The sequence below is a fragment of the Chelonoidis abingdonii genome, chromosome 1 (genome assembly GCF_003597395.2).
Source record: "Chelonoidis abingdonii isolate Lonesome George chromosome 1, CheloAbing_2.0, whole genome shotgun sequence".
Taxonomy (NCBI): Eukaryota; Metazoa; Chordata; order Testudines; family Testudinidae; genus Chelonoidis; species Chelonoidis abingdonii.
Window position 1 is genome coordinate 178,245,843 of NC_133769.1, and position 14,016 is coordinate 178,259,858.

The window sequence follows — 14,016 nt, forward strand, 5'->3', positions numbered from 1 at the left end:
TGTCCTAAAGAACATTTTTCAGAACTACAAATGAAGCCTTTGTACTGCTTCCAGGTCAGTAAAAGAACTCGAAAGGGTCTAGAATATTGAAAGAGGATGTTACTGGAGTTGACTTGCCAACACTGTCTCAATTACGTTATAAAGAGATAACAGGAGATAATGAATGATATCTTTGGCAATAAATGATGGTTTCTGGAGATCAGCCTGGTTATAGTGTATTTCCTGCCTATATAGATATTAAAACCATGCTTTACCACAATAGTATGCAAGTTTTGTCCAAAGGCAATTAGTCTTCTATGTGGTGTTGATTTCCCCATGCCTTGTCAACCTTTGCTTGCTGGATTACACTAAGTTCCATTAGATGAAAGACAGCACAATATCCCCCTTCTGCTCAGACTATCACTGTAAACCTAGAGAGACTCTTTCATGCAATCAATTTTTTTCTGTATAAAAATGGATGAAAGCTCATCACAATGGGAGATATAATTTTTTATTTTTAAAGAGATTTTAGTGATAGTGAAAGCTAGCATACTGACAATTACAAAGATGGAAATCTTCTTTTACTAACAGAAGAGTCAGGGAATGGCAAAGACTGTGCAAAATACCATCACATTGCCCTACTAGTGTGCTTCAATAAAGATATGGATAAATAACCTCCATGGATAAGAGTATTCCAAATTTCCATTTCCATTCAATCTTTGGCTCATCTACTGAGAATGGATACATTTATGATCTATTCACCTGTCTTCTAGGAGGAAAAAACTCCACCAACTTGTTTCATATAAACCACTCAATTAACAGTAATCAGACAGAAACTGATCAGTTGATTATACTAGATACAGGGTGATGATTTTATATAGAAAATTTCTCATCTGCTGCATGTTGGGGAAGTTGAAAAATAAAAAGCCTAAACAAATTAGACTGAATGTATATGTTGTATAAAAAACTTAAAAAACAGAAATCCTAGTTTCTCCAAAACAGTCATGTAGTTCAGTTTGGACACACTTTATAATCCAGTTGGAGTAACTAATGATGCTACTGCACTTTTTTCAAGAGTAAACGTGTTACCTTTGGTGTACGGATTCCCCAGTAAGTTTTGCTTGGAGAAGTTAATTTTCACTCTCTCACCTATTGCAAGTAGTGTCAACAACACAGAATGGCTGCCATGTTTTTCTTCATAGTGCTACATGATATATTTTATTTATACACAAACACGCACACGCACAGATACACAGCTTGTAAAGCACGATTTTCTCATGGACAGAAAGTGTTTTACATAAATCTAAAGTTATTCTGTGATTACTAAAGGGGTGGATATATTTTTTTATATATACACACACACACACAAAATGCAATAGGGGTTTCTCTGAAGAAACGAAAGACAGCTTCTGTAATTAGGCCTCCGCATTCAGAGCAGAAATATTCCACTAGCTTTTTATGAGACTGAATCTCTGCACGCTGTACTAAATTGTGTCTAAGATGCCTGTCACCATGTTGTCTAAGTAACACTTCAGATGGTGAAGGGTTATCCACTGAAGTTGCTTTCAGCTTGCTTTAAAGAAAGCTCTGAATCACCTCTGTGTTCATGACCTCAGAAGTAACTAATTTTGTGTTAAGAAATTTCCTGATGAAGCAATAAGATTAGAACAATGCAGAAAACCCAGCTTAGCAAAAGGCAGTTTCTGAGTCTGCCTTCCCTTACAATTGGGGGCAAGTGTTTGATTTGTTCAAACTGCTGCCTGAAACCCTGCAAAACCCACCCCAAAAATATGAGAGAAAGGGTATATTTATGGCATGCATGTTACTTTATTTCCACGAGCAGTCAGTGGTAGACATGTTCAAGTATTTCAGCTATTAACTATGTCACACTAATGGCTGAAGATCTAAAGAGAAAATGTAAATCCTGTGTTTCTGAAGCAGTTCTGTTGTCTAGGCTGCAGGTTAATACTTAAATGTGTGTATGTTTATTTACAGGGTCACAGATAGCAAACAGAACATTAACTGTAGATGAGTGGCATGTGAAGAAACTTATTTTGATTTTCTTGAAAAGACAACACCAAATTATTTTCTGATGGAAGTTCCACCTCAGAAACATAAAAAGAAAATTTCTCTAACAGGTTTATCCTTTTCCATGTGGCAAACAATTCATTTCAGACTCCCCCATATTTCTAAAAGTCAACATAACATTTGGTTAGATTCCATGTTTGTGAACCATTTAAAGAGATTTATTCATTGCTATTATGAAGGCATCAAAAGCCACATGAAAACTGTAGGCCTATATAAACAGTGACTGATTAAAAAATAAGAAAATCTCTAAAAGCAGTGGTTTGTGGATATTTTCCCCTTAAAAGAAAGATTATTTGGATTCTGAGGCTCCCTTGAACCAAATTTTGGAAGTTGTAAGGTAACTCAAATACTGTGCCCTATGTTCTCTGAACTGTGTCCCTGTAGCAGGTCTTACCTAGTCTGACTTCAGGCTTTACCACTATCTCAGTTTACCTTCTGTCTTGCAAACAAAAACTACATCTGATGTTTTCACAAACACCTCTGCTTCTGATTAGCATAAAAACAAAATTCAAAACTTCCAGCCCTCTTCCTCAGGATCAATTAGTTCTTTCAACTGACAGTGGGCTTCAGTATCCACACAGCCCGCCTTCTAGGCTCAAAAGACTTTCTAGTCCTTTAGCAGAACTTCCCCTTCCTTATAGCCCTGCCTCCAGTTTGTAGTCCTTTGCAGCCCTTATAGCTTGGCTTCTCACCCAGCTTGCTCCTGCTTCTTGTAGGCGTTTCAGCTGAGACTTATCCCTCAACAGCCCCCAATCCTTGCAAGTGTCTCTCCTAGGCCTTCTGCCTACGAGCTCTGGGGAGTCATCACCTGTCCTCTCCCCATCAGGCTCTCTCTCCTTGAACTCTTTCTGACTGAACACAAGCTGCTTTCACATTCCCCAACAAGCCCAGCTTTTAGTAACATGACTTCCATTGTGTGACTCCTTGACTCATTCCTTTCACATGGAAAGGCAGGATACACATAGCACAGGTGAGGCTGAACCTCAAATTCTTTAAAAGGGCCAGCTCTTTAAAAGGGCCCTAAACCCAAGCACTGCTATTTCCATGAAGGAATGTCACAATGGCAGAAAGACACAAAAAGGACCCTCGTGACTATTCTTACTGAACCCAGCTCTGAATTTCTCCCAGAAAGGTCACACTCACCCTGCTGCCCCTGCGGCGTTTGTGAGATGATAAACTGTGCTGGCTGTAAGTTGGTTGTTGGATGCACCAACACAAACTGTTGCAGGTTGAGATTCTGCTGTTGGAGCTGCTGCAGGTGCTGCAAATCCTTAATGAAATAAAGAGGTGTGCATTAATCATTCAAATAAGTCACAACTCCTAAAACATTTGAGATATCTAGGACTTTTCTCCTAGCACTGGGAGATAAAAGGGGATCTAGCACCAGCATGCTTGCTACTGAATAACTTAGTTTATTCTTTCATTTTTAAAACAGATTAACCATTACAAGTGCTTCACTGGCATACCTGGAACTGTACACAACACAGTTTACTAAATGTCCCAGTAAACGACGTCCAACATTGTAAAAAAATTAGCAGCATTCATATAAGGTTATGGGTCTGTCAGCACTTCCAGTGTCAAACTTCTGCTTTTCTGAGGTTTGCAGAATCTGCCATCACTGGCAGATGAAATAAGGGTTTAGCCTGGGAACTAGTGGGGTATTTTGGGATGCTGGGGGTTGTTTAGTTTTTTAAACACAATTTTTAAGAAATCTGGAATGGCTATTTATTGAGCTACAGGAAGGCAAAAAGAAAACAAAAATAGAATTTCTTAGTTTGCACTTTGATCGTTAAATATTGGACAGAGTTAATCCATAAAGTGGACTAATCTATTTGAGTAGTTTAAAACAAAATTGCTTAGGTTATTATAGCAGGTATGATAGACATACCTATAGTTAAGGCTCAAGAAAAACACTGTCAACTATTATGATTCTTGTGTTTTCATTTACTCGTTCATTTTGCTGCTCAGTCTCTACCTGAACAGGAATTTGAGGAATATCTCTTGACCTGCTCGAGCTGGAGTGTGAAAACACACAATATAGCCTCATTTTCTCTTTTATTTCAACAGTAATACACTAAAAGCAATTGAAGTTGGAAAGTTGAAGCCTGGCATGCAGATAGCCAACAGGCTGACCTTCTAAATGATTTCTGTTATTAATCTCATCATTACTAGACTGCCTTTTAAGGATTAGTGCTTTGGCTGAGTTTGAAAACAAATTGTTTTTGATTGCACAAAGTTAAGAATATATGAAAATTGAGTATTGAGCATGCAAAATAAAATTTATCATTACACTGAGAAGTACACACTTTAAAAACACATGCGATGTGTGGGTGTGCAAAACTCAGGAAGTGAGCATGTTCCAAAACTGCAACCTCTCACGTCTTGGCCAGCCTTCTTATTGTCCCTTTGCTCACACCAGCATATAAGATTAATTGAAAATTGTTAAACTAAAAATGAAACAAAATCAAACCAAATTACAACTATAATTTCGGGGACGAAGGAACAAGAGTTCTTACAGATATTTTGTCAACTGTGCACTTATAAGGCTATATACATGTGCACACACTGAAATGAGTTCCTAGTCTACATTACAAACACATCCTAGCCATCATTTGGCCAACTTGTTCTTGGTAAGTCAGCAAGTATGCACTTTACCAATGAGGTAGATAAACACTAGTTGGCACTGACTGAATGATGCCTGTTATACAATTGTAGACTTTTACTGCAGTATTTAAATTGTGATCCCATTTTCACTACTTGCTTTCAGGAAATTCTGGAAGCACTGCAACCACCTCTTCCAGTTCTCTGCCAAGTTTGCTGTTCTGATTTTGCCAGAGATTCAGTTTATTTCTGTCCTCATTTAATAATGCTATGAGATCCAGAAGTGCTGGTAAAAAGATCTTTATTTCTTGGCCCCAGACACATGATGTACATAAGGTTAAACCTTTGCCACATGACAGGGGTCAGTATCCAGGATTCCATTGGTTACTGTTACAGAAAGGAATAAGCAACTTCTGAACAGATCAACACCATGGAGAGAGCCTCAAGATCACTTGGTTGTGAGGAGCAGATGCGGGGGAAGGAGGAGGTGAAGAGTTACAGGGCGATGCAGGAAGCCAAAAACTCTTGGGAAAAGACACTCCAGGGGAAATAGAAATCAAGAGAGACCAAAGGATGGGGGGTTCTGGAATCAGAGAGAAATGGGACCCTCAATTAGGGGTGCTGGAGAGAATCTAGAGAAGAGGGTATGGACAAAGGAATGAAGGGAAACACCAGAAAAGAGAACAGGTAGCCCACCTCAGGGGAGTTGGGGAATAACCAAGAACAGAGATCTCAGAAGTGGGGAGAGCACTACATTTAAGGAAAGAGTGGGGAGGAAGAGAACAAGGCAGACAACACTGAATCCAAGAGGCAGAGAGGTAAGAAAACATATGGATTTATTTCTTGCCTATGCTATGAAATCTAGCAAGTGTGAGACTCAGTTAAAATATGGATGCTCCTGTTGACATAGGTAACTTTAAACACTGTTGAGTCTCACTGAAGATCGGAGTAAGCTGTGTTTAAACTACACATCTGCTTCTGAACTTGCACCAGTTTTACCCCAGTGTAACTCTACATATGTCAGTGGAGTTACTTTTCATACACAGAAAGGACTAAAGCTCATCTTGTTCCCAAACTGCCCTACACTCTTCAACTGGACTATTGTACTTTGGGAATGTGGATTAACAGAGTTTAGCTTCGCAACTGTAGATGGGACCCAATTATATTTTCTATGTTAATTTCATGAAAAAATATAATAGGACATTTGGGAGCTGGTGACTGCTCTTCTTTGCACCTTCCCACAATGTCTATAGTAGTCATCTACTTTTTTTTGGCTGGCTATGATCTTGGATAAGACCAGTTAGGTCATGCAATCTCTTTCTCTGCAAGTGGAGGATTGTTCCCTACAGCATATACTCTATTTTTCCAATATAGCTTTAAAAATTCCGAACAACAGGGCTTCCAAAGCCTAATAAACTTTATGCCAGAGAGTTTGAGATATTTGGCATAAATTTTCCCTTTGACAATTAAACCTCATTCCCAGTCTAGTCTCATCTATCATTCTAATTCCAGGTCTCACTCTAAATAATTCCTCTCCATCCTTGGCATTTAAATTCTTTACAATATTTATAAATTTATCTCAGACATACATGAATTTAAGGATGGGACAGAAAATGTATATATTATTTTATAGAATGAACTCAGGTAATTTAAGACTGCCAGGAGGAAGAGTTAAGGTTGCCCTTTCAATAGTAATTTCCACATTTCATCATTTTTGAATGTCAATTGTGCAAACTTAAAGTTGCATTAAAACAGTATTTTTGGATTTAACTGTTTGGAAATCAGTTTACATAGTAACATTTGAATTAGCATAAAATCTGGAAACTGCACCAAACAAATCATGTCTGTGGCCAATGCAGCAATGTCAGAAGTTGCAATGAAGTATGTGATTTGTAGTATTGTTCTATTCTTCTTTCTCTGCTCAAACACACACAGTAGTGAGGATTTATGTATTATAATACTTGAAAAGTTTATTTTGTCATATGCCATTGGAGCCACTATGGTGCAGCTCTACATCAGGGGAATGGCATAAAGAACCAGCTAACATAAATCCAGGACAGGCAGTAACCTTGCACACCACCAGGGGGTTCAGAGAGCATAGGTGAGAAATGCTCTTGCTTTGAGTCATCTTAGCTAAGAAGATAGAAACTTAATATAACCAGTGCCATTCTCCTAATCTTCGTCTTAGTAACTAACATCTTGGCTGAGCCTTCTTTGAACTGGGAACTTCACCCTCGCTATGCTGCTAGCAATGCTGGTTGGAAGAGCTTGTTGAAGAGAGGTGCCTCTCGGACTCATTCAAATTCTGTCTTTTATGCCTATTCCTAATGCAAGTATGTTTTATTTTTCAGGTAATTATAGCACTATTATAATTCTCACTTTAATGACTAAATAAACAACCACTGATCATGTTTTCCTATTCAGATCTCATTTTTCTCTATGGCAAGTTTGTATTACATCAGCACGAGAACAAAAGAAATTAGATGGGAAAAACACTTAGGTCATCTCGTCTATCCAACTAGCTAACACGATGGTTTCTAGCCTATACAATTTATAATAGTTTGTCAAATCTTATGCGACTTCCATCACTTCCTTCAGGAGACTATTCCATAACTACATAGATCTTTGCAGGATGAAGCTATTCTATCTAAAGTTCTCTGAGCTCCATACCATTACGCCTACTTATAACCCATGTACTAACCTAAATATTTCTCTCCCTCTGACATTTATTTCATTCAGATATTCACCACAGATCCCAACAGAAGATGAACAAAGGGCCCAGTATCTAGATACTCAAACTTGGTACAATTGTTAATGGTACTTCTGCAGTAGCACCAACAATCTTACCCACATCTCCGCAGTAGATGTCTTGTGTTGACTGCAGAGCACATTAAAGAAGCCATGCTTGTGTAATTAGTTAATTAAAATAAATACGGTAATCCCCCTGCTGCAGAAATCTGCCAGTTAATCAATTATTCAAGAATCATCAATTAAAACAAACAGTCGGCTATTTGGGTAATCAGCTCTGTGTTTACAATAGCAATGCAAATAAGCAAACCTGTGTGCTGTTTACAGATCAGTGTCAAGATGGAATGGAGATCCTGGTCTCATCCATCTGCAACTGCAGAGGATACAAGTTTTCCATAGAGTCTCTCAACTATGCCCAACACAGGGCTGCACTTTCATTTTACTAGGAAGCCAAGCGTTACACCTACATTTTATAAAGAGGATAGAATGCAATTAATTTATAATTACATACCAAAAATCTATGTTAAAAGAACATTAATTGTAAAGTCAACAGTCAGGAAATGCCAGACTTAAGATTGCCTATGCAATCCAAATTCAGTCCCCTTGTGTATATGCATTATGATACAATCTTTACTTGCATGATCACGTACTATTTCTTCCATAGGACTGCAGCCTCATTCAGTGCACAAGATGGACTGTGCTTGATTGATGAGCAGCTATTCAATATTTTGTTTCCTCCTTGGTCAGTGTATGGCTAAAGGTCTTATTTACTGCACACTATTCAAATCCTCCTCTAAACACAGAATTAATATCTACAGGGGCTACTATATTGTGCTCATCACTATAGCTTCACAAACTTCATTTTTATAGCACCCCTGTAAAATGAGGTGGTGGTATTATCCACACTTATAGATGGGGAACCGAGGAACAAAGAGATGAATGTAAAAAGGTACCCATTAATTTTTGCTACCCAATTTTAGATGCCTAGAACTTAATTTTTCAGAGTACCTAGCATTATATAGCACTTCACATGTTGAAAGCACAGTTCAGAGTTGCACCTGATGTTAATGGGAGTACTCAGCACTTCTATAAATCAGCCCCCCGACTGCAAGTTCAGCACCCCCTAAATGAGAAATACAGTTAGTGATCACCTGTGAAAAATTTGGTTTAAGTGACTTGCCCAGAATCACATAGTAACTCTGTGGCAAGGGCAAGGAAAGACTCTAGAATTCAGTTCTGCAGGGGGAGCATTCAGCTTCCTTAACCATAAGGTCCTTTCTCTTCCTGCAGTCTCCTCCCTCATTCACTATCTATCACAGGGGTAGGCAACCTATGGCACGCATGCCGAAGGCGGCACACAAGCTGATTTTCAGTGGCACTCACACTGCCTGGGTCCTGGCCACCAGTCCGGAGGGCTCTGCATTTTAATTTAATTTTAAATGAAGCTTCTTAAACATTTTAAAAACCTTATTAACTTTGCATACAACAACAATAGTTTAGTTATATATTATAGACTTAGAGAATGAGACCTTCTAAAAACATTAAAATGTATTACCGGCACGTGAAACCTTAAATCAGAGTGAATAAATGAAGATACGGCACACCACTTCTGAAAGGTTGCTGACTCCTGATCTATCACTTTCCAGCTTCTGCAAAAAATGAAGCAGGGGTCCACAGACAGCAGACACCTTTATTACGCAACCTGAGCAGTTCTATCCTGTGCATTGAATGAGACAGGGGCCCTCAAGAATAAGCAGTATGCAATCATGTAATTAAAGACTATATCATAATGCATAAGCACACGAAGGCAACCTTAATACTGGCATTTCCTAATTTCTGAGTGTTTATTTATGCAGTCTTAATAATGTTCTTTTAACAGTTTTGTGTGCATGTTTCTGAATTTTCACTAAAAAAAACAAACCAAATTCCATCATGTGGCATCATATTGACACCCACATGGGTCATCAGCAGGGTTGCAACATTTAGATCCATTGCACAGACCTTTGCCACTTCAGATTATGGTTTAACTGATAGCAGTAATAGGTTCTCATCCCCTAAGTGAACCAGTACTAAAAGAGGATGGGACACTGTCAGTGGGTTTCACAGATATTTGCTGACAGCAGAGGAATGGTGAGTGTCAGGAATCTTGGGTCCCACTCTGCGGTGGGGAGAGGAGTATGCTCTAGTTTGCACAAACTCTTCTGCCCATTGCCCCAAAGTGTGACCTCTTCCACCTAGTCCCCTCCAACATGTCTCTGTTCCGTGTCTTCATCCCAGACCTATTCTCATCTAGCCAGTCCCAATATCCACTCAAGTTTTTCATCCCAGTCGCATTCTCCTTGTCCATCAAATCCTAGTCTGACCTATTTGGACTCCTAGTCCCAGTCTCCTCACTCAGCCATTCCCAGTTCCCACCCAGCCCCCAGCTCTTTTTCCCCAGTCTCCTTAGTCTCAATCTCCTATCCCCTCCTTCCTGGCTCACCTGATCTGTTTGTCTTTACCACCTGTCCTCCAATCTGCCCTCCTCCACATTGCCTATCGCTAATTTTCTCACTAGACTCCTCATCCTATCTAATGTCCTGTCCACCTAAATGCCTTGTCTCAGTCTCTTTGCCCACTAAGTTCCAATTCACCCCAGCTCTTTGCAGATCTCCTTTCCTCCACTCTACTCATTTGCAGTCTAAATCTCCATGCCCAGCCACTCCCAGTCTCCACATGAGGCTCCCAGGCCAAGTCTCTCTCCCCAGAACCCCTTGGCCAGACTCCAATCCCCATCTTCCCTTTCTACCTCAATCAGGCTCTTTGTCCAAATTACTCCCTCCACTTCTCCTCCCCCTCCCCCCCCGGTCTGGCTCTTTTCTTCTCTGCATTCAAATCAGGCACCTTCATCCTCCATCCTCAGCAGGGAGTGATTGAAAGCATAGGAGAGAAGTCTTTGGGCTCTCAGTTCCAGTGACCGAGACTAGACCCAAGATAGTCTATTGCAGCCCAGAGCTGCAATTGTAGAGAAAATCCTGTTCAGCCCCAGGCCAGAATATGTCAAGTGTGGATAGAATCTCTGGGGAACTGAACTGCTAAAATCTAAGACGTCTACTGAACATGTGAGAACTGCAATTTTTCAAACACTGTAACTTGCCCAAATGTTGACAGATTTTCACAGAGGAAAAAACAAAACAAAAAAACAACCCTAAAACAAAACACATCTGTGACCCCACTTCCAAATGGCAAGCCCTGGCACCAAAGCATGGGGGAGCTACGGATTCTCAAAGCAAACATCAGCAACAATTTTTAAACCTGGGCTCAGAAACAGCTGCATAGTAAGTGGTGCTACCAGTCGGTGCAGCATGTAGAGACTACAGGTTGCAGGATACCATGCAGCCAGGTTACTCAGATCAAGATAAAATATTGCATGCTAAGAACTATAATTTCTAAGACACTAGGCCTCCATGCTGAAGATGAGGCCAGCAACAAGTTTCATTAGAGAACCTTGTGATCCACATTAGGTTACTTATGTCTGGAGAGATCTAGAGACTTCCACACTGTACATGTTAAGCACAGAATCAATGGCGCCAAGTCCTCCACAGTGGACTATGTCATCCTGGACAGACCCAAGGACTTCACTGCCACTCCTGCCAGGCACATACTCACTTTGGTTAGGAGTTCTTCAGAAGTAAGGGTGCCAGACCCTCAGTACAAGACTTCAACCTGAGTGGATCCAGGCACCAGAATCATTTTGGCAAGCAGTTCTCCAGTGACAAAGGGTGCTGGATCTCTGATGCTGGACCCAATGCACCAGGATGGATCCACTCAGAGACACTGACATGAAGAACACAGCTTGTGTGGTGAGTTATGTCCAGCACATAGCTGACTTAGCATAAAGAGCCTTCCAAGTCAGTGGGGGTACAAGGCCACCCTCCTGCTCTTGTTCATCCTATAATTCCCATTTCATATGGGCATTGTTACTTTCCCCTCTTTCTTAAGAAAAACTAACTAACTACAAACAAAAATAGGCCCCAAAAAGTGAAAAACAACAAGGGAAATGTTTAGGACAAAGTGTGTGATAAAAGTTTGTGGCACCATAAGCAGTGAAATAGAACTGAGGGATAGCTGGGGACACACCTTTTTAGATCCCCTGAAGTCCTCCATGAAGGGGTGAGAAGAAGAGAGGAATGAGTGATCCCAGGGGACACTGCTCAACACAAGATTCTGGAAGCCTGTGATCCCACAAGTAAAAATATATAGAAGCCACTTGAAGACCAAGTGGGTGTGTTTTTTCAGGTTAAATCTGCTTCCCTCAACCCACACAAACCCCAGTGCTCACCTGTGCAATCTGTATTGGCTGAGAAAGAGGAATCTGCGTCATCGGCGTCGCAGCGGAGGCCGAGATGGTGGCACCTGCAGCGCTGTGCTGCTGACTGGCTGAATGCTGCACTGCAGCCGCCAGCAACTGTGCCTGTGCCTGTTGTAATAATAACTGCTGCTGGGCTGGCGTCAACGTGAGCTAGAAAAAATTAGAACAAACAGCCATTAACAGCAGAAAGAATTGTTCCCATTACAAACTATCAGCTATTAATCAGGTAACGGACATTGGCCAACCTAGGCACCTTATGTAAGGGCAGCTGGCTACTCAGCATAACATAGCAATCAACCTACAGCACAAGTTTAGTAGAAGCATTGAAACTAAGTGTTATGCTGCAATCAGAATCTGACGAATCACGCAAGCTTCTCCACAGATCTACTCCAAGGTTCATGCAAAAAGGTAATTAACTAGCAGGCAAAAAGAAAGAATCAGTCCTGACAGGATTTGAAAGGAAATGTACACCAAACAGAGCAGCAAGTGATTAGCCAGATGAAAGAAAAGCAGGAGTGCTGGCTATGGCTACTGAATGAACTGATAACATCCCAGCTGCTTCACATTAGCAAGAATCCCTGCCATATTCCATCATTTCCATTATGCCCTAATATATAAGTGAAGAATATGAGCTCCATTTGTTTCACTCCAAGTCTCCCCTCCCATCTGACTTTTTTTAAAAAAAAACCAAAAAACCAAACCAGAATAGAGTTGGCAAGTTTACATCCCTTCATCTTCCAAACACACATTATCTCTATGAAACAGGTAGCTAGTCTCTCCTTTATATATAAATGAATCCTGATGTCCGTATTTAATACAATCCTCATCTACACAAACCTGGAGTTTTGAATGTCTCAGTACCACAGACATTCATCAGACAAAACAAAAATGACTTATTTAGAATAGGTTTTAATAACTTCCTTCCACTACGTAATTTTTGTTGTTGTTGAAAGCAAATGTACTTTATCATAGTAAAATACAAACTAAATTAAACAAAATCCATTAAATGTGGGCCTGGATCATTTACATAGCTATTCTACTTTGAGGATTCTGCAGCGAACAGGACTGAATTAGTCATGGCATCATTCAAGTTTGCAGATGACATCACCCAACAATTTAAATCATAGACCCAATGCATTGATGGAATAACCTCCTAATACCCTATTCATGGGCAAAACCCTCAATCTGAAGAGCTGATGAAATGGAAATAACCTCTCCAACCAAACCAATCCTCTCTCGTTTGTTTTTCTAATTAATTTTAAACACTTCTGGCGGTTGCCACAAGCACAACTACCCCTAAAAAAACACAAAAACAAAAAACACCAAACTTCCACATCCCCAAAACTTTACTATTTAAAACAAAACAAAAACTCTAGAATAATCAAGATTGACAGGTTAAATGGAGGGGCTGAATTCTGTGAGCGTACGCAAAAAGGTTGATGATATCTAAAGATCGAGTTGCTCAGAAAACACAAACTTTATGCCCTTTGCAAAGTATTTAAAAAGTTTGGGGATATAAAGTTTCCATCACTTTTGCTACACATGTACCTGCATTTTGACATGGTGTTTCCCTCTCATGCTTCTATATGGTCCCGCAGTAAAGTCAAAATGTTGACTTTCTGCTATCCATGACTTCTATAATAGTCTAACGTCAAACCTAGAGTTCTGATTTCATTGCAAGGTCAAGTAGGAGAGAATGAATAGGAACCAAAAAATTCTAATATTGTAATACACATTTTCTCCAACAAACACAAGGCACTAAGAACTACTGACAAGCAGACTGCTTTTTATATAAAAATGTTCTCACTCCCCTTGCCATCTGTGTGAAAGTTCCTCTTTAATGAAATGACAGTAACCTTGGACAGCCACTCTGCTATCTGTTGGTGGGTGATTCTAATTGGATGATGAATGATAGCAGTACTGCCAGACAGGAGGCTTACTACAATTCTCTTGGGTAAACCTTACCCCAGTGATCTGTCCTCCGGCCAGCATGAGCTGGGTCTGGGGTATGGCCGCCTGCACTGAAGGCTGCTGGGAAGGCTGGCTTGGCTGCTGGGTGTCCCCAGATTCTTCATTAGATTTAGACTAGGAAAAAAATATAACTCTTTATAGTGTAAAACAGATGTTAATGTGTACACTACTATCTTTACACTGTACATCAAAATCTTTCATCTGCATACAAAAAGCCCTTGGGTTCATTTTAAGAGTGGGTTTAAGAAATGGCTCTTTCTGCCCACCATCTCAGCTAT

The 14,016-nt window shown here is 40.1% G+C and overlaps 2 protein-coding genes across 5 annotated transcripts in view; both read right to left on the reverse strand.

Moving 5' to 3' along the window:
* The window catches only part of RCSD1 (RCSD domain containing 1), a 368,022-nt gene that overhangs the window by 251,584 nt on the left and 102,422 nt on the right, over positions 1-14,016 (reverse strand). The window lies entirely within an intron of this gene.
* The window catches only part of POU2F1 (POU class 2 homeobox 1), a 211,536-nt gene that overhangs the window by 75,217 nt on the left and 122,303 nt on the right, over positions 1-14,016 (reverse strand). For 2 of the 4 annotated variants that reach the window (XM_032777410.2, XM_032777408.2), the window contains exons 5-7: positions 13,733-13,852; positions 11,738-11,917; positions 3,211-3,337 (exon numbers count right to left, since the gene is read on the reverse strand). In XM_032777410.2, the coding sequence (XP_032633301.2) occupies positions 3,211-3,337; positions 11,738-11,917; positions 13,733-13,852 (427 nt within the window). The remainder of the gene's footprint in view (positions 1-3,210; positions 3,338-11,737; positions 11,918-13,732; positions 13,853-14,016) is intronic. The other 2 variants (XM_075072991.1, XM_075072995.1) reach the window with 1 other exon arrangement.